At 37.2% G+C, this 23960-nt stretch overlaps 2 protein-coding genes across 2 annotated transcripts in view; both read right to left on the bottom strand.

Moving 5' to 3' along the window:
- Positions 1 to 1571: 1571 nt before the first annotated feature.
- On the bottom strand, positions 1572 to 2287 carry LOC106716697 (ubiquitin carboxyl-terminal hydrolase). The gene has a single exon (XM_014510263.2). The coding sequence runs from the start codon at positions 2285 to 2287 to the stop codon at positions 1601 to 1603; it is 687 nt and encodes a 228-aa protein (XP_014365749.1). The 3' UTR covers positions 1572 to 1600.
- A 6490-nt stretch (positions 2288 to 8777) lies between these two features.
- LOC106716535 (dedicator of cytokinesis protein 3) overlaps positions 8778 to 23960 on the bottom strand; it is a 45157-nt gene continuing 29974 nt past the window's right edge. Inside the window, exons 10-36 of the mRNA XM_045678465.1 lie at positions 23580 to 23739; positions 23051 to 23174; positions 22407 to 22561; positions 21957 to 22125; positions 21573 to 21707; positions 20747 to 20993; positions 20020 to 20206; positions 19277 to 19518; positions 18949 to 19110; positions 18636 to 18764; positions 18296 to 18440; positions 17682 to 17910; positions 17271 to 17288; positions 16749 to 16905; positions 16108 to 16221; positions 15443 to 15571; positions 14705 to 14896; positions 14056 to 14197; positions 13341 to 13498; positions 12540 to 12647; positions 11778 to 12091; positions 11234 to 11323; positions 11057 to 11156; positions 10683 to 10858; positions 10496 to 10590; positions 10229 to 10369; positions 8778 to 9443 (exon numbers count right to left, since the gene is read on the bottom strand). Of these exons, the coding sequence (XP_045534421.1) occupies positions 9274 to 9443; positions 10229 to 10369; positions 10496 to 10590; positions 10683 to 10858; positions 11057 to 11156; positions 11234 to 11323; positions 11778 to 12091; positions 12540 to 12647; positions 13341 to 13498; positions 14056 to 14197; positions 14705 to 14896; positions 15443 to 15571; positions 16108 to 16221; positions 16749 to 16905; positions 17271 to 17288; positions 17682 to 17910; positions 18296 to 18440; positions 18636 to 18764; positions 18949 to 19110; positions 19277 to 19518; positions 20020 to 20206; positions 20747 to 20993; positions 21573 to 21707; positions 21957 to 22125; positions 22407 to 22561; positions 23051 to 23174; positions 23580 to 23739 (4188 nt within the window). The 3' untranslated portion in view covers positions 8778 to 9273. The remainder of the gene's footprint in view (positions 9444 to 10228; positions 10370 to 10495; positions 10591 to 10682; positions 10859 to 11056; positions 11157 to 11233; positions 11324 to 11777; positions 12092 to 12539; positions 12648 to 13340; positions 13499 to 14055; positions 14198 to 14704; positions 14897 to 15442; positions 15572 to 16107; positions 16222 to 16748; positions 16906 to 17270; positions 17289 to 17681; positions 17911 to 18295; positions 18441 to 18635; positions 18765 to 18948; positions 19111 to 19276; positions 19519 to 20019; positions 20207 to 20746; positions 20994 to 21572; positions 21708 to 21956; positions 22126 to 22406; positions 22562 to 23050; positions 23175 to 23579; positions 23740 to 23960) is intronic.

Below are 23960 nucleotides of genomic sequence, written 5' to 3'. Positions count from 1 at the left end.
AATATGAAGGTAGCAAAACACAATGTTTACATGATGCTTATAAACTACTAGATCCAATACAATTTACTAAGAAAAATAGAATACAAGAAGATGCTTTGTATAAATTTTCTGAGACATTAACTTGTACATAAAATTGACTCCAGGAAAAGTTCAGTAGCAAATTCTTCGGTTCACATAATATTGGGCAGTATTTGACAATTGACTTAAATATTGTTTATAGAAAAATATTTAGATTAAATTATAAGGACGTATGATGCAGTTTTGTCAATAAGTTTTACCGTTGTGACATTTCACTCTTTTTATGCAAAAGGTGGGAACGGCTTGTTCGGTGGCAATCACTCGGTCCAGGTGAACAGGGCTTATCAATCAAACGTGTAAGTTGTTGACAGGGCGCTCAGGTATGTACATCGAGTGGAGGGTTTGTTAAGCAGGACAGGAGGGGGAGGCGCAGGTTATCAAAACAATACAAAACGCGGTATGTTGTCGATAGTGATCGGGACCGCGACGAGTATCTAACTCCATTTTTTTGTCGCTTGACATCGCGCTAATAATACTTATGAGAAAAATGCGCGCCGGACCCCCGTCATCCTCCTTTTGTTTTTAATTTCTACCTCAGTGGCACCGATTTAATTGGGCTCGCCTCGCGCCGGCGCACCTTCGTATTTCACCCCGGCTCGCTTCATTTGAATATTTAAAGCGTTTCGGGTCCCCGTCGCATTATTTTGTTTATTTACACAAATACAATATTTATATATATTTATTTCAGGGTCGGTGTCATTTATTCGGTGACGTGACTTACTGATGTCGCGTCCTTCTCAGTATCGGCATAGTTAACGCGGTGAATTCTCTCGCGTTCCATTTTAAAAGTTTTAGGTGGTTCGTCGCTTTTGTCTTTTTGTCGCAGCCGCGTGTGGCGGCCGACGGCGGCGGCGGAGGCGGGCTGCGCTCTTCGTTGTTTTCTCACCGGCCCTTATCTCCGACAAGATTGCTCGTTTTTAAATGAAGTTATATCGTCCCGATTGAACACCGACCACGGAGGCGAGGCGAATTTTTAATTAGTTTCCGAAGATAGGGAATTTTAAGGAGGAATGCGGGGTCCCTGTTGCGAGTGTGAGCGGATTTCTTAATCGAGTCGCGTCGACGCGGGACGATTTGTTAAATGCGTACCGATTAATTATGAATTAAGCTGGAATCGAAGAGTTCGCGCGACGGCCGCCGGCTCGCTAACTGCTCGCTAACGAAGGCAGGTAATGAAGACAGGTCCGCGCAGCGCGCCGCAACCTGCAGCTCGCGTGATGCCGCGATACCGCGCAGCCACCTCGTCACACTGCTACTTCATTTATATAAAGGTGAATGTGCAAACATCTACAGGACTCTCCTAGATAAAACAATCGTATTAATTATAATGAAAAAGTAGACTATGTTATATTTATTTTAATTTCAGGTGGGACATATTTGGTAATATAGTTTTTATAATTTATGTAAATTAAGATAATTACCTAATCGTACTTTAAAAATATAAAATAAATTAACCCTTACCTAAAGGTGAAAAGAACATGTAATTTGTGCAATTCTAAGTATAGAAAAACTAATAATGAATTCACTGCTCCGGAACGAGTGCCATAACGTTGAAACAAATATTATCAGGTTCGCGCGCAATGAAGCTCCGCACTATCTTCGCTGCGTCCTCCAAAAATCGGTCTTCATTTGTGGATCCGTGCTCTATAGGGAAGGATTTTCTGCCATCCAGTTCATATAATGTACCGTCTTTATGAACGAAGGTAACAAAGTGATGGTTCACAGTGTCCGGCGCGGTGACCTCCTCGTTGCTGCTGGCCGCTACTATATCTTTATAGGCCTCCATCATGGCCGCGGAATTTTCCAGCAGCGCCCCTTTTGCCGCTGCGTCTAAACCTTTGGCGTTCTTTAAATAAGTCTTCAAAATACCTTCTTCTAGTTCAATTTGATTAGTGTTGTTCGCCACACTGTGAACTAAAGCAATAGTTCCGCAAACGTTGCTTAACACTTGTCTCAAATGGAACACATCTTTGGGAGCCTGGTGGCCTTTGCTGAGCAAATCCTCCTCTTGTTTATTCCTTAAATCTTCGTAAGTTTTAGACAGAGGGAAAAGGAGAGTCAAAGCGAGTACGGGTCGCGGTACCCAGTGCAGTGCATCCTCGTCTAAGCTGATGACATCAACCATCCGCCACTTATCAGAAACGCCCAGTCTCTTCAAATACTTGTTCATTGTCTCAGGATTTGATTCCATTGCTAGCGCTGCAGACATTTTTATTATTCAAAAGATTTTAGTAACAGTATCTAGAAAATTATTATAATGACAACTTTTAAGACTTTTTTGCTTTTAAATTTTAATGACAGAATTAACAAAGAGGTCCAAATTATCCTGCAAATGTTGCAATAACTTTTATTTTTGAAACTATAGACTGTATAGGTACAGTGGGTTACAGAGGTCAGTGGGAAACTATACACTTTGTTAATAATTTTTTTAAAGTGGTGTACAATCTTACTAATATTATAAACGCAAATACTTGGATTAATGAATGGATGGATGGATGGTTGTTTGTTAGAAGGTACGGCTATATGGATCTCGCTTAAATTTGGCGTAGATGTAGGACATAGTTTGGAAGGACACATAAGCTACTAATTAAGTTTTTTTTATTTTCGTACGGACGGAGTCGCATGCGACAGCTGGTACACAATAATTGCGGGTGGTAAATTCACTACAAAGTAATGAAAAATAAACATTGAAAGTGAACACTATAAGAACAATTATGACGTTTGTTGATACCCTAGTTCACGTGGTCAACAAGACAGGGTCGATCGTATCAACAAACAATTGCCGTGTAAAATTAAATTGATATTAATTGCGATGAGCAAGTGGCTAATACGAGCTTGTTATAAAAACCTTCAGCTGTATTTTTTATGGAAATTTCCATTTAACAAATAGTTTTATATTATTTGATATGTCGGACGAGGCTTCTACAATAATGTCAAATTGTTGTTTTGAGTATATCTGGGAATAAGTAAACAATTAAACAGAATATGAAATGAAGGATTAATGCCGGAATGGATAATAGCGAGGCCTCGTGCATCCTGATATAAATAAAAGTCATAGAATTCCTTGCCTTGTACATAAAAACGAGGGATTTACCTTTAGCAGTGATAGGAACAGTCAACTAACCCGCACTAGGCCAGCGTGGTTGATTATGACCTATTCCCCCTATCTTAGGGAAGGCTCCGAGCACCGAGGAACGTATAGTGAGCTGATGATTGTCAGGATCTTTGAATCCAACTCCAATGTTCTAATAACCTTAGTAAATCCATAACCGAAAACAGTCACTATTCAACCACTTTCAATTTCAGTTCTAATGTAAATTTTATTTTAATTCTTATAAGGAATTGTATTAAAGTTGAACATTGATTACTAAGAGTTGCCTTTCAAAGTAACACATCTTCAATTGGCCTTTAAATAACCAAGGCGCAGTGTTACCGTGTTTTGTGATGTAACACTCTCAAAGACCTCTTCCCTTTCATTAAGGTGTCAAATATTGTCAAACATTCTCGCCGTCCATTAAGTATAGCGGAGGCGGGGCCACTGTTAAGTTAGTGATCGATACACAAGAGATACGGATCAGACGATCGATTGCGCGATCTCCGGATCTTATGGATTAATCTTTAACTAGTTTAACTAATAAAGTTACATAAAGAATTAAACAAATTAAATCATTAAAAAAAAGTTTACTAAAGAGCACCAAATCAAATTTCAAATTAAAAAAAAATACCAATCTTACTAATATTAATAATATATCAATGCGGAAGGATGTTTTGAGGCGGTATCTCCAGAACGGTGTAAGGGATCTTGGTGAAATTTAACAAATAAACAATTATTATTTTTTTACTTCTATGCGAAAATATATATTAACTAACGAAATCTACTCGTGTTTTTAAACGAGTAGAGTTTTTACTCTTATTATAAAACAAATCAATATATATCTTCGGACATATCCTCAGATAGACGTGCATAGACTCGGGGAGTATTGCTGACTATCGATTGTCCGCTGATCTTCAATTACGACCTAAGAGCGCTCATTATTACGAAATTCGCTCTATAGAAAGAATCGGTTCGCATGAAAATACGTCGCCTCAAGCCCAACTAACTATTATAGCAACACGTCACACAAATAACATATTATTATTACATAAAAGTTGTAACCTTTTGTTTCTATTGAAAGCCATAAATTAAGTAAACTTACATTCATGACGGCCATATTGATATTTGACCTTTTTAGTCATGAAAATTACACGATAAAATGAAGTAGTAATATAAAATAAAGTTAGCTAATGTAATATAGTTACGTGAGAAAGTGTTTCAGAAGAAATCTTTTGGAATATACAAGTCGGAGTGTATTACAGTTAAGGATTTTGATTGAAATCCGGCATATGTTTCCGGTATATGTACAATTAATGTGAAACAAATTAAATCACATTAGCAAACTTAGTCTAGACCTAATTATTACAAAACCTATTTCAAATTACTACTTCAATTCTGTACTTTCAAAGTCGTGACGAATATATTTTTTTTTAATTTATAATTGCAGGAATACTAAATTACTTAGTAATATAATTCGTTTCAATTTTACGATATAAAATATAAATAAAACAAAAATGTTCATCTAAATATTTATTCCGCTCGTATGCGTACAAGTAATGATTAAAAACGATTACAAATTTGCGACAATTATTTCCCTACATCCCTACACTTTGTACTGGACAATTTCAAACGATGGCCTCTTTTTAAATCTAAAGAGATATGTCAATAAAATAATACATAAAACCCAAATATACACGTACATAGGTGTACATAAAAATAATACATAGGCTAAAATATGCCTTGTCATTGTTCCTAAATTATAAACTAAAATTTGTCGAGTCCAACTATATACTAGAAAACTCATGCCACATAACAATTACAAGTGGGAGGAGAGGGGGGAATACCTAACACCAGCTAGTAGTGATACTATACTTTCAACCTACAAAAGGTAACTGTATTTTAGGTGAACAAATTTAATAGGTCACATTTGACATTTCATCAAAATCCAACAATGTAACTTTGTAACAGCGAACATATTATCATTTTTTTTTTTAAATTAGAACTGTACAATTACATATTTTTTAAATTTCTGTTACATAATAACCTATGAACGTCGCGTCGTTTCAATGTTGCGTCAGTGAAACCTTTCCCTTATTAAATACTAAGGATGTTACAAAAAAATCAAATTATTCGTAACAACTGACTCCGATTCACATATTTTTGAAATCCGTATCGATTTATTCACTTTAATTGATGTTTTTAAGCAGGTCACCTTACTATGAAACTTTAAACTCATTTTGATGTGACCTATTAAATTGGTCCACCTATAGTTGTAAACATCTGACTCTACACAATAGCTAACAAAGAAATTAAATAAGCAAAACTACCAACCTTTTTTTAAAATATGTTCAGAAGTATGTAAAAATTGTTATAACACATTTTGGGTAAAAAAAAATTACTGCTTTTCCTTCTAAATGTCTTATAAGAAATCTACGACATTACAAAAAATAAACACATTTTCTTATTTAAGATTATTTGTTTATATAAAAATATTTATTACTACTTTTGGGAACATCGCAAAAGGAAGATTATTTTTTGTATAAAATTTAAATCTCAAATCGATTTTAATCAGAAGATGGTTTGACGGCATTTAGTTTTCATGGAAACAAGTCATTTAAGCCAAGTAACTTTAGTAAATAGTAAAATATCAAGATGGTCAAGAGAAAAACAACAATCAAGTTACTTTAGGTAACATTTAAACTTACCTGAGTAAACTTTAAGCTTGCCTTAGTTAAACTTTGAACTTGCCTTATGAAAACTTTGCAGTTGTTTAGAGTAAACTTTGTCATTAATTACCTTTGCATTACGTCAATAGAATATAAACTTTGGGATTATCCTATAATAGAACAAAATTGTTTACTAATCTACTTACTAAATAGTGTATCAAAAACAACTACCAACATACTAAAGTAACTACAACATACAAAAAATATTAACAGTAGAGTTTCACTGCTGTTACAAATGAAATGATACTTTCGTCTCTTTCACTCCCTTTGATAAAAAAGAGACTACAATATATATAATTACAATAGTAACGGCAATGGAATTCTACGGTTAGATTAATATAAACAAGCAGTATATTTATTCGCATACAGAGAAATATGAGATAACGCATCACTTACAAAATACCAAGTTTACATATATTTTATGAAATTGTTCGTTGGAAAATCGACTTAAACACTAAATACTTAAGAGCTACAATTATAAAAGCTACTGTATTGTATATTATTTGAAAATATCACTCGGTTATTGGAAAGACTTGAAACTGTCGACTGATCATTGTGCTTTTGTGCATTTAACGTATTTAAAACAGTCAAAATTAAAAAAAACCTTGAAAACACATGTCTTATGTTCACAATTACATAGTATATTGTGAGGCTCAAATCACGTAATAAATTATTTTTTTCTTAAAAGAAACTTCTTGTAGTCTTTCAAATATCTTGACGGTTTAAGGTCATCTGCGCTGCGCAGCTAAACATAAAATTGCGTTCTGCGCAGCAACTCGCCTGAACTTAAGAGCCATCAAGACAACTGAAAACTACTAACACTAAGACCAAACTCTAGTTTTTGCCAATTTATAAATAATAATGGGCTATTGGTTGAATTTTCCACCAAAAGAACCAAAAATTCATAATCAAAGAATTTTTTTCAAATAAAATTTCAATAAAGAACATAAAAAGTTACTTAAATTAAATATAAATTAATAATTTCATAATAAGAGATCTCAAAATATCAAAACTGTGATAGATTTAATCGTTGCTGATTTCTGTCGATTCTATTTCCGTATATTTTAAAAACAAACCTGTCTGTTAATATGTAAAATTACGTTAAGAAAAGCTTAAAATTTGTCAAAATGTATTTTATATAACTTAAGCTAAGATTGCACTGTCCATGGAAGATACTACACGCGTCATAACAACATCGCTTTCATACAGTTAGAATAAAAACTGTAATAAACGAAAAAAAAAATAGTTTTTAATTATTCAGAATTTGCATCGCAGTTAAATATTGGTTATAGATTTTTAGCCACGAATTATTGGCAAAATACTTGTATTAAAAAAATTTATTTGTCCAATAATATTATGAAATAATACTTTCAAAGTATTTGCAATAGTAAAATTTTTTTGGATATTTCTTTTAATATTAAATTAATAAAAGTATATATCAAGAAATTATATTGAGCAAGAAATTCGTAAAATTTTAATTAATACTAAATATCAAAATAAAAAGCTATAAAATATTTTGGATAAAATAAACTAATAAAATAACCTATAAAAATAAATTTCATTAGTAATTTAAAAAAAAAATTGGAATTTAAGAATTAATCTTATAAAAAGAAAATTGAAAATGCTAATACTTTAAAAAGGAATGATTGCATGATATTCAAATATATAAAATTTTAATGAATGTCGCTTTAAAAAAACTCATACAAAATATTAAAAACTATAGTCAATTTAGCAGCCAAATTAGTTTTGTTGGAAATAATTAAATAGCAATTTCTCATATGAATTATCACAATGTTTAAATCCAAAGTTGTAGTATAATACTGATACGATAGGGTTGTTTCCCGTTGGGCCGATCGCTCTACCTATCATCGGCCCAATCGCTCCACCGATCATCGGCCCAATCGATCCACCGATCATCGGCCCAATCGATCCACCGATCATCGGCCCAATCGATCCACCGATCATCGGCCCAATCGCTCCACCGATCATCGGCGCAATCACTCTACCAATCATCGGCCCAATCGCTCTACCAATCATCGGCCCAATGATCAAATAAATTACCATTGGACCGAATATTATGATTATTATAGTTACTCCAAATAATGTCAAACGTCATGCTTGTTTTAAAAAGTGTTACATCGACTTAAAATTGCGACCTCTGCTTAACTACATATTTGGTAATGACATTACGAGTACTTAGATAAAAAAAATAAAATTACGTTCATTACCTTTAATGACATAAACGAGACCTAAATATATCAGCGTACCAAAAAAAAAATCACAAATTATTACAAGCCTAAATAGGGCTGCCACTAAAATATAAAAATACATGTAATATTAAAAATAAATTCATTGTATTTTTATGGCATGAATATTATTTAAATGCAATTTCATTTTTTAAATTTTAAAAATAACGTAAAATAATATTTATTATACGCCTTTCAAAATGCAAAACGTAGGCAAAATTAATAAAGGATTTTTGTAAGCAGATATGAAAAAATTGGATCGTGTTTCTTAATTACTTATCAATTCACATATCTTTGGCATCCTCAAATGATATTAAAATTATTGCTTAAATGTTATTTAATATTATATTATCATTTATAAAAAAAAAGATATTTTGTGCGTGTATTTCAAAATAAATTCATTGTCAATATTTTTACTATAAAAATAATAGTTTTTATCGTCATAAGAGAAAAAAATAAGTTTTTTTTTAATATTTCTGGAAAAAAGCGAGTCCTTACTAAAATATAAAATATATATATATATATATTAGTTTAAATTAAGGAATTACTAAACGTCTAAGCTGAGATTTGGTTGAGTTTTATCGTAGCATATAATATTTTGTTATATTAATTTAAGTTACAATTTACCAATCTTTCTTTGAACCATTTACTACAAAAACACGTGAAACTAAATTTTACATTAACCTCTATTCTGATTTTATGTCTTTTGGAGCATAAAACCATAAAAGCATAGTGATATTATGTCTAGTTTACATTAAACCAGTACAATAAGCCAGTAGCGCTCAAAATCAACAATGGCATACAACTGGCATAATGTAAACTGGCACTGTTGAACCTATACAGTACATGCAAGGCCAGTACTACTGTCTTACTGTACTGGTATCATGTAAACTAAGTATTACTGACAGATTGACTGCTCTGTCAGTAATATCCGTGACGTGGACTAGTTTTGAAGTGTCCTGTGTATAAAAAGTGCGTGTGAACGCTGTGATCATATTTGAAAAAATCATAGAAACTTTTATATGGCGTTTGATATATTTTTGTTGCAACTTTATTATGGAGAAGATATTAATTCATTAATCTTGTAGTATTGAGTAGGTATAAGAAAGATTGTGTAACTGTGTGTTAGTTAGCAGTGTGACTCGCCGTTCTCGTGATGTCCGGAGTCGAAGCTGCTGAGATGGCCGAGCCCCTTTGGTGGTATGGGGGGCGGAGTCTCCTCCTCCTCCACGCGCAGCGGCTCCGACATCATTGAGATTATCTCCTCGTAACGTAACGATTCCACTGTTAAGTCCAGATCTGTAAAGTTATACACTGTCGTTAGTTACGTAATCTTACTAATATTATAAATACGAATGTTTAGATGGATGTTTGTTTGAAGGTATCTCCGGAACGACTCAACGGATCTTGATGAAATTTGGCACAGATTTAGAACATAGTTTGGAAGAACACATAAGCAACTTATTAGTTTTTTTAAAAACGCGCGGAAGTCGCAGGCGACAGCTAGTCACAAATAGATTTGAGAATCTCTTTTTATATTATAAGATTAGCACACTAGCCAGCGTCCAAATGAATTTGCCAAAATAGCGAACCGACCGCTGCCCATAGACATCCGTAATTGCAGATGCGTCGACCTTCACAAAAAGAGGATATTTCCCCTTCTTTCCTCCGTCAAAACCAATCCGCTTTCCTTTACTTATAAGAAAAATTAAGCTCCTAGCACGTATACACATCAGGTGAAATGTGGAATTGCTTCTATTTCACGTGTGTCTACAATGTACTTGTGTTATTTCACTGGTTAAGTCGCCCACATTACATTGTTGCTGTCGTCTGCTATGTTTAGATGCTTGTACTATACGTGTGCATGTGCATACAGGTGAACGTACGTGTTCGTGTACTTGTTGGAGTGCGTGCACGTGAGCTTGTTTTTTATCGAGGAGGAAATCATCAAAAAGATACCTTGCCTTTTCGGGGCAAAGATAAGGTTATGTGAGATTTCTACTCACTAAAACGCCCTTGGTGGCTATCCTCAAGTGTGAGGGACCCGGGATCTCCAATGGAACGTATCGTCCAGTTGTTCGTACCGTTATGGTGTGCGCGGTGGTCATCCGCGTTGGTATACGCGTGCGCGTCAATGCTGACTCCAGAGTCGCGCTCATCCCCCGCCTCACTGCGCGCCGCACGACGCGGCACCGCCGGCGCTTCACCCCACGACCGCTTATCACCTATACACGTAATATACAGTGTACGTAAATTACCAAATCAGAGGACATATTCCATTTGTCACATGACTGGGAAAAATTCCCTGAGTTTACATCAATAAGACACAGATTACTAGAATTAATACTAACCGGACACTCTGGGCGGCAACGGCGGCGCGTCACCGGGCTCGCTCCACGACGCTCGACTGTACCGTCGGGTTTCTACTTCTTCATCCATTGAATCCCTTCAACATTTATATAAATTTAAGTACCATAAATTCATATCAACAGCTTTCATACGAAAGAGCTGAAATATAAATATGAAATAAGTCCACACCGGTAGTTATCTAGTGGTGGTCTGGTAGGGCTCCTGGGGTCGCCGGACTTGGGGCGAGAGGGTAGCGGGGGTGCGGAGTGCGCCATGGCCCCGCTGTCCACACTCTCGCGGTTGTCTTGCGCCGGCAGACTGCTCGACATCACACCGCTCTGCTGCTCGCAGTCATCCAACGTGTACTGGAATTAATCAACATGGATATTACTGTATTGTTACTTTTAACTACTGTATAGGTAATCTTACTAATATTATAAATGCGAAAATTTAGAAGACTGGATGGATGTTTGTTAGATGTATGTATGATATGTATGTTTCGGGTATTTCTTTTAGTAAACATATACATATATATCACTATGTTTAAAAATAATAATACTTACAATTGGTTTATTATAGAGATGTCCATCCTCATAATAATTATCACTCTGTTGTATACTTTGAGATCGTTTATCCAGGGCAGGTACTGGTGGCAGGGGAGTGCTGTAATATACATGTATTTTTTAACTTATCTAATAAAATACATTTATACACGTATAATGTATAATTAAGCAACTTACTTGACAATACTTTCTGAAAGTTGTCGTCTAGCTCGCGCCAATCCAGGCCCCAAATTCTGTCTTAACTGATTAAATCTTTCCACCAATCGCCTGTAAGTAGAATTAATGTAAAATTTACAAAATACTAGGTTTTGTCCGCGACTTTTTGCGAGATCTGTTTATGTAGTAACAAGCATTCATTCAAACACTCGCATTTATTATATTAGTAAGAATAGAATAGTTCCAGGTGCCTAATTTTAGCCCTCTTTCCCTTCTCACCCATTTCTTATAAGTAAAGGATGGGAAGGGGATGGGGATTTAATGGAGAAAGGGTCACATAGGAAGGGAAAATATCCTCTTTCTGTGCGTTCCTCTGTTGATTAAATAGGTAACGAATCTATATTTACGGATGTCTATGGGCAGCGGTCGCTTCGCCATTTTGGCGAATTTGGTGGCCGTATACTCGTTTGCCAACAAACATATTAACTAATCCATTCTGTATGTATAGTACCAATTCTACCTCAAAGTGAATATTAAAGATTAGAAACGAGGAAAAATGACTCACCGATGCAAAGGTTTAACTTCCTCTGGTGCCAATCTTCCATGCAGCGTCAATCCAGCATCAACTACAGCTAACTGAGAAGCTATCAACCTCCTCAGTTTAGCTGCAGCAGCCAGTTCTCTGGGCGAGGCTGTTCTCGCGAACTCCGCGGTTAAGAACGCCTGTTCGTATTTACTGATGCCACCTTGTACGTTGGCATCTATGGTACCTTGTAATCTCATTGAAAATGGATTGATATTTTGTGTAGGATCTGCTGTGTATTGAGATATAAGACTACGTAATTCCCGTTCTGTCGCCTCCATTGTTTCGCATGCGTACTGAAAATTATAAATAAAATTTAGCATGTGATAAGTTTTATCACCATATTTCATGGCTTTAATATGAAAACATATTAAATACCACGACCACACAGAATACAGGCGTGAAGTGGAAGCAATTCCGCGTTTCGTCTGATGAGTGTGGTACCGGAGGTCTAATTTTAGTCCTCTTTCCCTTCCCACCCTTTTCTTATAAGGAAAGGATGGGAAGAGGATGGGGATTTGATGGAGGAGATGCATAGGACAGTTAAATATTCTCTTTTTGTGCGTCTCCTCCTTCGACGATTGAGTGTAGGTAACGGATATGGCAGTGGTCGCTTCGCCATTTCGGCGAATTCATGTGGACGCTTGGTCGTTTGCCACCTTGTGATATATATAAAAAAAAACTACATTAAAGGTTCCTTGTTACTTTATAATACTTAATTATCTATTAAAGAAGGATTTTTACCTCAACAGGTGGTATTTCTTCAACGGATCTAGATATAACTTCCGACCATCTTAATATTCCAGGCAATGTGTTTTCAGTCACCAACGTTGTTCGTTCAATCCAAAGGCTCTAAAATAATTTAACGTATTTAAAAAATACCTTCACAATTTTATCAAGATTATTGTTTCATTTGTAACAAGTATTCTTAAATTTTTTTCCCCCTTTCCAAATTATACTTTATTTTTTTCTCAAACTAATCAAAATCCATAATTAAACATTTTTTTAGAATCACTTTATTTCACTTGTACATGTATGAAAATTAACAATTATTTACAAGAAACAGTCGCACTGATGCAAAGGCTTTTGCAGAATATCAGCGATTATTTCTGATAAGTAATAAGCACAATGTTGCGTAAAGGCTTTCTCCATTCAACATTGAAAATCTAGTTGGAATTTTGATTTTTTATACTTGTTAATATGTATGTATGTATGTATGTGTTGTTGCTTTTTTATATTTTTTGTTTTTTTCCTTCCTTTCAGCACGTTTGTTTTTTACATTATTATTGTTTGCTTTGTGAATGGATTAAATTAGTTTATTATTATTATAAACTAGCTTTTACCCGCGACTCCGTCCGTGCGGAATGAAAAATAGAAAACGGGGTAAAAATTATCCTATGTCCTTTTCTTGGTTCTAAGCTACCTGCCCACCAATTTTCAGTCAAATCGATTCAGCCGTTCTTGAGTTATAAATAGTGTAACTAACACAACTTTCTTTTATATATATAGATGTTACAGTAGTGTAAACCTACGGTTATGATATACCTTAAACTCGTTATCCTTGTCGATGGGTGGTTTGTGAAGTGGTCTATCACAAAGGAAGGTGTCGACATCATTACAGGCGTAGTATCGACGTACCGCCTCTGCAGCACCTGCAGCTACCACCTTCCCACACACCGGCTTCACATTGCAGATCTGGATATCTGGATAATACATACATCATACATTCATAATTTATTAGCTGTCTCTCGAGACTCCGTTCGCGTGGAATTAAAAAAAAAACTTAATAGTCTATATGTTCTTCCAGACGATGTTCTACATTTGTACCAAAATTTCATCAAGATCAGTTCAGCCGTTCCCGAGATACTTTTAAATAAACATCCATCCATCTAAACATTCGCATTTATATTAGTAAGATAGATATCCCATCTAGAATACCTCTGGAGGCCTCTGGAGGCCTCTGGAGGCCCTTTGCTAGGGTAAATTTTAATAGTGTCATCTACAATACAAAATGACATTTATAAAATCTCACCATCTATATGTTTTCTATTTATGACATACGTATTTTTGACATAGTATACGTCTCTTTATGATATATATAAAGGGGGAGACCTTTAATGTGTTTTAGCATTACCAATCTGGTTCTACCACTCTAGGATCCACTGACTCAGAGGTTATACGATGATTTACAGAAGGGCGTGTGCGGTTCGACGCCGTATCCAATTTTTTTTGACTCCAAATCAATATTTTGTTCCCTTACACTGTCCATCAGCGGCTATAATGGAGTCATCAGGCGGCGTGTTCCTCATGAGGATATGAGCAGCAACGTACTCCGCCTGCAGCCGCTGTGTGAACGCGCCGATACGTTCGTAGTCCTGTCCGCGGTACACGAACTGTTTGTTCTGCAAATTTTAACATCCTACATTTTACAAATAAGACTTCGAAAGCGCGGAAAAAAAACTTAATAAGTAGCCTATGCGTTCTTAAAGACTATTTTCCATATATATGTCAAATTTCATCGAGAACTCTTAAGTCGTTCTTAAGTTACCTTCTAACAAACATCCATCCATCCATCCATCCATCCATCCGTCCGTCCGTCCATCCATCCATCCATCCATCCATCCATTCGTCTGTCCATCTATCCATCCATTCGCATTTATAATGTTAGTAAGATTTTTCAAACAGATATAGCAAAGTTGGACCTGATATTTAATTTTTAAGACTAGTTTTCTCGATTTTTCTTTCACAATAGCAGAGATATACTTTTTGAACGTCGAAATCCAAAGACTATTCAAATTAGGTGACCAACTTCGCAAAATTGGATAAATACAATGACGTATACGAATACAAGTTTGTCAGAATTCATTTGAAGTACTGCAAGTTATGAATACAAATAACGTATAACTCACTCTAACGAAGAGCGGACACCCCTTGCCGTAGAATCCAACACGGAAGTACTCCGGCTCTGGTCTGAGCTGCTGCAGCGCGGCGTCCAGGAATGCGGCGTGACGACGCAGCACATGCGCCAACCTCGCGTAGTCACACTGCGCATCGTGCAGTGCACCCAACTCACGCAGCAATGGCAGACCTTTCTCCCAACACTGCGGGACATAGTTTACAACTTTCACATTCAATTGAAAGGTAGAAAACGAACAAACGACCACCTGAATTCGCCGAAATAGCGAAGCGACCGTTGCCCATAGACATTCGCAAATGTAGATGCGTTGTCTACCTTTAATCAACGGAGAAGAGGACGCACAGGAAGAGGATGTTTCACCATTCTATGCCAAATCCACTTCCGCCTTCCTATCCTTTCCTAATAAGAAACGCGGAATTACTTCCACTTGAAGCCTGTCTTCTGTGTGGTATTTTTCTGGTCGAGGCCCATTCGTGCACCCAACAAATATTGTTGTTGCGAGATCCATTGTTAAACCTTGTTCTGTTCCTTTTTCTATTCATTAAAAGTATGCAACAAATCTATAATCTTTTAACGTGATCCAAATTACTAAAAGCATCAGTAACTTTGGTATTTTAGTGGAATCAGGTAGCCTTTTTTTTTAATAATGAAATTGTTAACTTAAACATTTAGATTAAAAGCAGCCTCAATAATTATTGACAGAAACTTACACCATTTTGATATACCTTACCTTTCCACGATCAAAGTATTCCAGCACTTGATTATATAACGCCTCTTTACGTTTCCATTCCGGTACTTCAGGATGTTCTGGATCTACGCCTATTTGATCACTGTCCCAGCTTAAAGTTTCCGCATACAACTGGAACAATAAATGTAATATGCTAAACACAATAATCTTGCTAATATTATAAATGCGAATGTTTAGATGGATGGATGGTTGAATGGATCCTGTTGAAATTTGACACAGATGTTTATAAGTTTATTTTTTAATTCCGCGCGGACGGAGTCGCGGACAAAAGCTAGTTAATCATATATTTAGACTTAAAAGTTCTGCTAAAACAAGTACAATTCTCAAAATATAACTAATCTTATGTAAGATAACCATTATTGAATGTAAAATTTTATTTAAATAGAGATCGCCCGCAACTTCGTTAGCTCAGAATTAAAAAAAAAACTTGCAGTCCATGTCACATCAAAATCGGTTCAGCCTTTCCAGAGATTATACGGAACAAACGCAACCTTGCGGACAAACATACATTTAGACAGACAAGATATTTAAAACTTAGTTTTTCGTTATCAGTTTCGCAAAAATATATATTTTTTTCAATACCACATACAGACACTCCAATTTTATTTATATGAATAAGATTTGAAATATAAAAAATGTAATATTACAAGCAGCGTGCATCCAGCCTCCACAAAGTTATCAGAGGCGATGTGCAGATCATGAAGTTTGTACACGTAGCGCAGGTACATCTCCTTGCGATCAATCTCGTTCTTGTAGAAGTTCTGAAATTACATATCAGTCATAATGAATTTCATATTTATCTCAAAATTCACATACAACTGTACAATTTTAATTTATTTTCACGTTAAATGTTTAATAAAAAAACGTATCTGTTAGAAAACTAGGGTGGTTATATTTCGTACAGACAATTCGACAGTGAAACGCAAGTTTGTGAGGTGGGAGTATCAGAGTGGGAATGACAGAGTGGGCGTGTCAGAGTGTGAATGACAGAGTGGGCGTGTCAGAGTGTGAATGACAGAGTGGGCGTGTCAGAGTGTGAATGACAGAGTGGGCGTGTCAGAGTGTGAATGACAGAGTGGGCGTGTCAGAGTGTGAATGACAGAGTGGGCGTGTCAGAGTGGGAATGACAGAGTGGGCGTGTCAGAGTGTGAATGACAGAGTGGGCGTGTCAGAGTGGGAATGACAGAGTGGGCGTGTCAGAGTGGGAATGACAGAGTGGGAATGACAGAGTGGGCGTGTCAGAGTGGGAATGACAGAGTGGGCGTGGCATGTATATGGGGGAGGTTACCAGTAGGTTGACGGTGGCAGACATGCGCTTGTCACGGTGTTCTGCTCCCTGCATGACAGCGCGGTAGTCCAGCAGCCGCTCCAGTAGCCGCGTGACGCAGCCCACGAACGCCGCGCCCGCCTCGCGCCATCCCTCAGTAGAAACGCGCTCCATTAGCCTGAGTATTGTACAATTCTGAACTATCATCTCATAAACACTAAATTATACAGTAATAAGTAAAATACAGTCAAAACCGTTTATAGCGACATCGTTTAGAACAACATACCGGTTAAATTGACCAAAATCAAAGGTCCTGGCTGAATGTTATTACATATCTTTCCTATTAATACCTGTCACCGGTTGTTACAACTATCGGTTTTTACGACTCAATATGAGTAGTCCCTTCGATGTCGTTATAACAGATTTTGACTGTATTATCTAGTGAAATATTCATAGACTAGCTGTCGCAAAGCTAACAAATATCCATCCATTCATTTCAAATTTCCCATTTATAATATTAGTAAGATGTCACAATATACTTACACTGAACTCAAATGCTCCCTGCAGATTTAGTATGCATAGTAAAAATGTAGTTTGGGTTAGTATCGGACATTGAAAATGTATTACATAAGTTAAATTGACAAACTAAAAAATCGAGTAATGGCTGTGTGTTTTTTGTTGTAAGCTTAAGGGACATTTCTACAAGTCAATCGTTAGACCTATCGTATTGTACGGATCTGAATGTTGGGCCACCAATGTTTCAGATGGTTGAATGGATGGTGGAAGGTAGAGGAAGACCAAAGAAAGTATGGATGGATTATGTGAAAGAGAACATGCGTAAGAAGGGGGCTGATAGAGATGTATGGAGGAGTAGTACATGCTCTACCGACCCTCCATAATGATAAGGGCAGGTTAATGATGTGACTGTGTGTTATTTTCAAGTTGTGTACTAACACTGTGTCAAAGAGTCGTCTATAATGATCATCAGCTTTGTTATCAGCGACGAGGGAGTCGAGCTTGTCAACGAGCGCGGCCTCAGTGCGTCGTGCGCCGCCAGTGGCCGCGCGCTCAGCCGCCATCAGCGCGACCAGTGCGCCCAGCGCCGCACGACGCAGCGCGCCCACCAGTGTCACCTCCAGTAGTGCGCCCACCGCCACGCCTATCAGGTGTAGCTGCGCCGGACCTGACACATTACCCGAAGTCAGAATTTATTTTTCAGTTGAATTAAATTTATTCCACACGTGGACTTTGCTAGAACTTTGCTAGAAAATTAAATAAATAATTTGTAGTAATACAAGTCACGGTAGTTGAATTCTATGGTTATCTTAAATCGACATGTTGGTATGTTAATTACAAAAAAATATGTTTGTTTTTTTTTCTTCCCAAGTAGGGTTGGCAACAGGCAGGCGGCCGACCGTAAAAACTTAAGCCAAAACTTTAAGGTTCTTAAAACCTTGTGTGCCGACCCCATGTGAGAGGGAAAAGGCCAGGGAGATGATGATGGTTATTTTTATATTCTTTCTTGTAATCCGGCAACTATTAACTTAAAACTCGGTTGTAACACTCACCTAGTCGGCTCCATACAGCGAGCACTTGTAGTCCGGCGGCGGCACGCATGCGCGGGCGGTCGGGGCCGCGGCCGGCGCAGCGTTCCCATTGCAACGCCCGGCACGTCACCAGCGCCACACCCAGCTCTAAATACCCCGACCATAGCTACACGCATACACAATAAATGCTTTAAAAATAACCACAAAACCTACGTAATATTTATCATCTTGCGCCTGCTAATTTTATAGCAGCAAATTCAACAGTATGAAAAATTGCTTATAAAAGAATATCAGGTTATCTCTTTACAGATGATTTAAGGATGTACATAAAATTAATTACTGTTGACAATTCAAAGTTTACCTGTGTATCAAATTGTGGAGGTTCATCACCCATAAATCTCTCAAGCAATGGTTTTGCCAAATCTTGTAACGCCGAAAGTAATACTTTACAGCTCTGCACTCGTAGCATCATCCAATCAGATGGAAAAACCTGTAGAAAAAACTTAAAATTTAAAAAAGTCTCCTCAAAAGTTCAGTAACTGAGAAGTATCTTTGACAATTGCCGTTAATTGTTGGTTTTCAGAATGTTTACAGCCCCGTTGTAACTTTCAAATAAACTAACTGAATTATTTTTCAAAAGATTACTTTTTAGTATACTCAAGTTGTGAACGTACGTCCTGTTCTATGAGATGTCTAAAGACGAGAAATGCTCGCATGAGGAAGTCCTTGAGGGGTTTGCGATCATGCGGATGCGGTGCCAAGTGGCTCCACAGGCGCTGATAGTGCGCCGGCCGCAGCAACTCCATCGTGCCCAATAGACCAGCCACCATTGAACCCTGCAACACATAACATACTTAATATTAGGTCTTTACTTATGCAATTGCCGTTTTGAGAAAATTTAAACCGCTTTTTTCATGAATTGATGTATGGATGGATGGATCTTAGATTAAAACCCTTTATAATTTCAATACATCTAAATAAAAATATAATTTTCATACACACCAACACAGGTGAATTTCCTCCAATCAAATGCAGCACAGTCTCCACCAACACATCGAGTGTGTTCAGACATAGAACATCAACATCTGGGTCCAGTTCATCCTCTACAATGTCAGGGTCCTCCTTCCGCCAGAGCAGTGTCACCAGCTCGCCCAGCATGTCCGCGCACTGGGACAGTTCATCACGTCGTGCAAGATGGACGCGCAAGTGATGACAAGCTGTTGTTAGCACTATGTTACGTGCCTCTATAATGAAATATAGAATTTTATATTGATTTTACATGTGTATATTACTGTCACAGCAATAACTGAGGCTTCAGGTATTTTAACAAACAATAAGGACAATTATTTTTCAAATTATAGATCTTTAAAAACAGTTTATAAATTAATAAAAAAAAAAAAATCATTAGTAAAGAATCCATCTTTCAGAACACGATCTTACTTAGTTCCTATAAAGGTATGATGTTTCTGAACGCGTTTAATGTCACTCGCTAAAAAATTATATGGTAGATCTGTCAGTTGGATAAAATAAAATATGGTGGATTGTGTTTTAATTCATTCCATAATTAAAAAACAAAGAAAAACTATAAACCGACGAGCACAGAAAAACAACAATGTTCAATAGGTCCGATATTAAGTCAGTGAAAAGTGTTTGTTTCATGAATTTCAACCATAAATATAAAACTCCATAGTTATAGATCTAAACACGAAATGAAAAAAAAGCTGAATTGTAATATATGTACTAACCAGGGTCCTGTCCCAGAGGCCCTTTAAGTATATCCTGTGCTGCAAGGAGGCGGGCCTTGGCGAGGGCGGGCGGGGCGTTGGCGGCCGCCGCGTCCAACATGGCCGCCGTGACCCGCGCCGCCTCCACTGGACCTAGCGCTGATGCCACCTCCTTGGCAACGCTCGCCCATGATGTCATCAGTGCTACCTAGAATACCAATGGACCCCATCGTTAAGTAGTCACCCTTAGTAGATTATGAAAAATCTATACTGAACGTTGATTAAAACTAAAATAGTGTCAGATTTCCTTAACCATACATTTCAAGGTCAAGACAAATATGAATTTCTTTTTAGAAGATTAAAACTTTATAACAAATTTTGGTAAAGTAATCAGTAAGCTTTGTGAAAGAGATTTACTTTAGCACTTTGGCTAACAAGCAAATTACAGCTAAAAATAAAAATAATGTCGACGGCAGAAAGCGGAAAAGTCGTATCTCGAAAATTGTCCCAAATAAGTTAACATCAATTGCTGTAACTAGTAAAAAATCAATGAAGTAGTAACTTTAGTACAATCTAATTAACGGTATCAAATAGGGTTTAGATTGATAGAAATATGTCCCAAAGTTCAATTTCCTATCTTTATTAATTTAGGAGTTACGATTTTTTGAAATAGTTTTTCTGGCTCTGGTGTAAAACTAGATATTTTGAGATATGACAAAATCGCTTTCTTCCATCGATGTAGTCTTACTTGCGCAGGTGCAAGATGTTCCCTATGCGGGTGTTGTGCGAGCGCTTTGAGCGCATGCAGCGCAGCGCGCACATCTCGCCGGAAGCTGTCCTCGTACTGTCCGCCAGTGGCGCGCGCGAACAGGCGACGCGAGCGCACCGCCAGACGGAACACTGCGCCCAGCGAGCGCAGACATTTGCGAATCGGCTCCTGACCCTCAGCACCTGCCGCCCACTCCGCGCAATGCTGCACCGATGATAGCAGACCCCTGGATAAATATAAATATTTAAGCTAAAATACTAGTATTTAGTTGACTATTAAATATAATAGTCAGCTTTCCTAACAACTGGATTTAATAATAACTTCTCTTTGTGATCATGTACAATCGAGGAAACTGGCGGTATTCTACTTAAAAATCGACAGTAGTTTGAAATTTTGGTATACATTGAAACTTGAACGCGGAACAATAAACTGTATGAAAAAAGGTCTGTCAGTGGTACACGATTAATTGCTTTTTACTATTATGATGTCGTTTACGCAACTCGTTGCTACCTTTTTGGCTATTTTATAAGGGGTGAAGTTTGTCTCGTTGCAAGAAACATTTTTTTGTAAGTGGAACATCACGAAATTCTCTGACTGTACATAAGTGTCATATATAAAAGAAAGTCGTGTTAGTTACACTATTTATAACTCAAGAACGGCTGAATCGATTTGACTGAATATTGGTGGGCAGGTAGCCTAGTACCAGGAAACGGACGTAGGATAATTTTTACCCCGTTTTCTATTTTTTATTCCGCGCGGACGGAGTCGCGGGAAAAAGCTAGTATAAAATAAAAAGTATACTTACTTATAGACCAAAGCAGCTGAGAAGTGCTCTTCGATGTATACGTCGAGCACGGGCCGGAAATGCTGAAAGCGGCTCTCGTCCAGCAGACTGCAGATTGACACCAGCACGAGGAACACCGTGCCAGAGTGTGGAGTGCTACAAATTGATTAAAAATTAAAATATTAATCCATACAAAATCATCTACAATTCCTCAAATCAATAATCCAATTCAAATTATGAAAGATTTCCATTTGGGTTTCCTTTTTGGTTATTACAAAATAATGATACCAACATTTGACAAGCTATTTGCTTACAGTCGCAAAATGCAATACGTACTTAGATGTCACGGATATAGTAAGCGTTAGTACAAAAAATGTATTGGTCTATCTTAACGTATCACTAAACCTGTTGCCGTCCTCAGTGGAGAAGAGCGCGAAGAGTGCATCCAGCACATCTCGTAAGAACTTGATGAGCTCCTCGCAGCTGAGACCATCACCCAGCCTCAGTACTCGCAGCAGCGTCTCCTGGACACGCTCGGGCCGCGCGCGCCACTGCAGCAGCGCCAGCAGGTCCTCTGATACATAAGTATACATGTGGGTTTTCACTGAAATATGTACAGAGTAGTAATATATACTGTTTCGACTCTCACTAAGAACAAGAAGATGTAACATACCATATCATACCGGTAACATATCACATCTTTGCAAGTTAAAGACTTTTAAATTGTAGAAAAATAATATCTATGGAATGTGTTATAAATATGTTTTTTTAAGAGAAGGGGCCAAACGAGCTGCTTGAACATCGACCCCTGGACATCCGCAATACCAGAGAAACTGCATATATCTTAATTTATACCATTTTGTGTGAGTTTTGTTGAACACAACAATGTGCTGATTGTGCAGATTTCCTTGGAGCTCCTCTGGAAGGTTGGTATGACGCCATTAGATGTCGCTGTGCGCGTCGTGTCGTTTGCACACGACGGCAGCGACAGGTAACTTGCATTCTGCAATCTGCAAACATATCACAACAAATATTTATGTAATTTATAAGAAAATGGTAATTGATAAATTCTATTTGGAATTTTTTAAACCATTCATATGTTCGCAATATACTTATGTGGCATTTAGTACAAACATTAACTGTCACGATTGTGTCAAAAAAATACTGCTGCTCTATGATTCATTTCGAAATAAAAAATACAGATTAACGAGAGAGAATATAGATATTACACAGAGTATAAAATTGACACATATAGCACAGATTAACACAAATAAAATGAGGCAAAGGGTATGCATGCAAAAACTAAACTGTCCCTGCGCTGGTTTTCAGCTGGCTCCTTTATATTTAGTGGTCTTCCTTATTGTAGATTAAATATTAAAGTACACTAAAGTCTTCTAAAGTGACCAACTATGAGAACGACGATATTATATATTCTTAGTATTTAACGTAAAATGGCTAAGAATGGCAGACATTAGGGTTGGAATGTGCAATGTACTGACTTGGTGGGATCATCACACTTGTATACGTAGAGATCGTGCGCTCCGTCTCTGAGTGTCGCGCCACTCGCCTCCATCAGCCGCGCGAACGAGAACCCGAACAATTTCCTTTCGTTCTTATCGCGAGCTGAAACATATCACGTTAGTCAGACTACACAGGAAGAGAGGAAGGAAAGAGAAAGAGTTTGATTTTGAGTCCAGGCGACAAAAGCCTAAAGTCCCTTTCAATTTCATTCTCTCAACACCTAAAATAAAGACTTTTTATAGTTCAAGAGCTAACCAATTAAGTCTGTAGCTAATGAAAAAAATATGTTCGGATTATTATAAATATTTTCAGTTATCGTTAAGTTCGAGCGAGTTGCTGCGTAAAATACAATTTTAGGTTTAGTTGGGCGTAGCTGGATGACCGCAGATGACCTTAAGCCGTCAGGATATTTACAAAGATTCTACTGGCGTATGAAAACATATTGTCTCTGTTTTTTTATAGAATGAGAGATATGACAAGAGAAATGAATATATAATGTGAACAAACTGGAGCAGTGTCGGAACTCGATGCGGACGTGCGCGTGCGTGAAGGTGTCGAGAGGCACTGTGAGGCGCAGCTGCTCGGCCCAGGCGGGGCTGTTGTTGTGGTACAGCACCAGAGACTCGTAACACGATGCGCCCGCGCCGCTCGCGCCCCACACACACTCCTGTCTTACCAATCACGACACATAATCGATATGAATATGTCTGGACTTCATAAAGCATACAAATTGTATATTTCTTTTAGATCTAGTTGTCACTTAACATTGATGGACTTAAAGAAAACTACACTGTTGTCCTATGACTTCTAATGTAAGGTCATAGATACTAGAATGGTTAGATCTGATGAAATTTCGTCATCGATATTTTTTCTGGAATACTGAGATGA

This window comes from Papilio machaon, chromosome 6, assembly GCF_912999745.1.
Source record: "Papilio machaon chromosome 6, ilPapMach1.1, whole genome shotgun sequence".
NCBI classification, from domain to species: domain Eukaryota; kingdom Metazoa; phylum Arthropoda; class Insecta; order Lepidoptera; family Papilionidae; genus Papilio; species Papilio machaon.
The sequence above is the reverse complement of the archived record's forward strand: the minus strand, read 5'-3'. Positions and strand labels throughout refer to the sequence as shown.

Bases quoted from the DNA above. Each gene is read 5' to 3' on its own strand.
- LOC106716697 (XM_014510263.2), bottom strand. From the start codon at position 2,287: ATGTCTGCAGCGCTAGCAATGGAATCAAATCCTGAGACAATGAACAAG.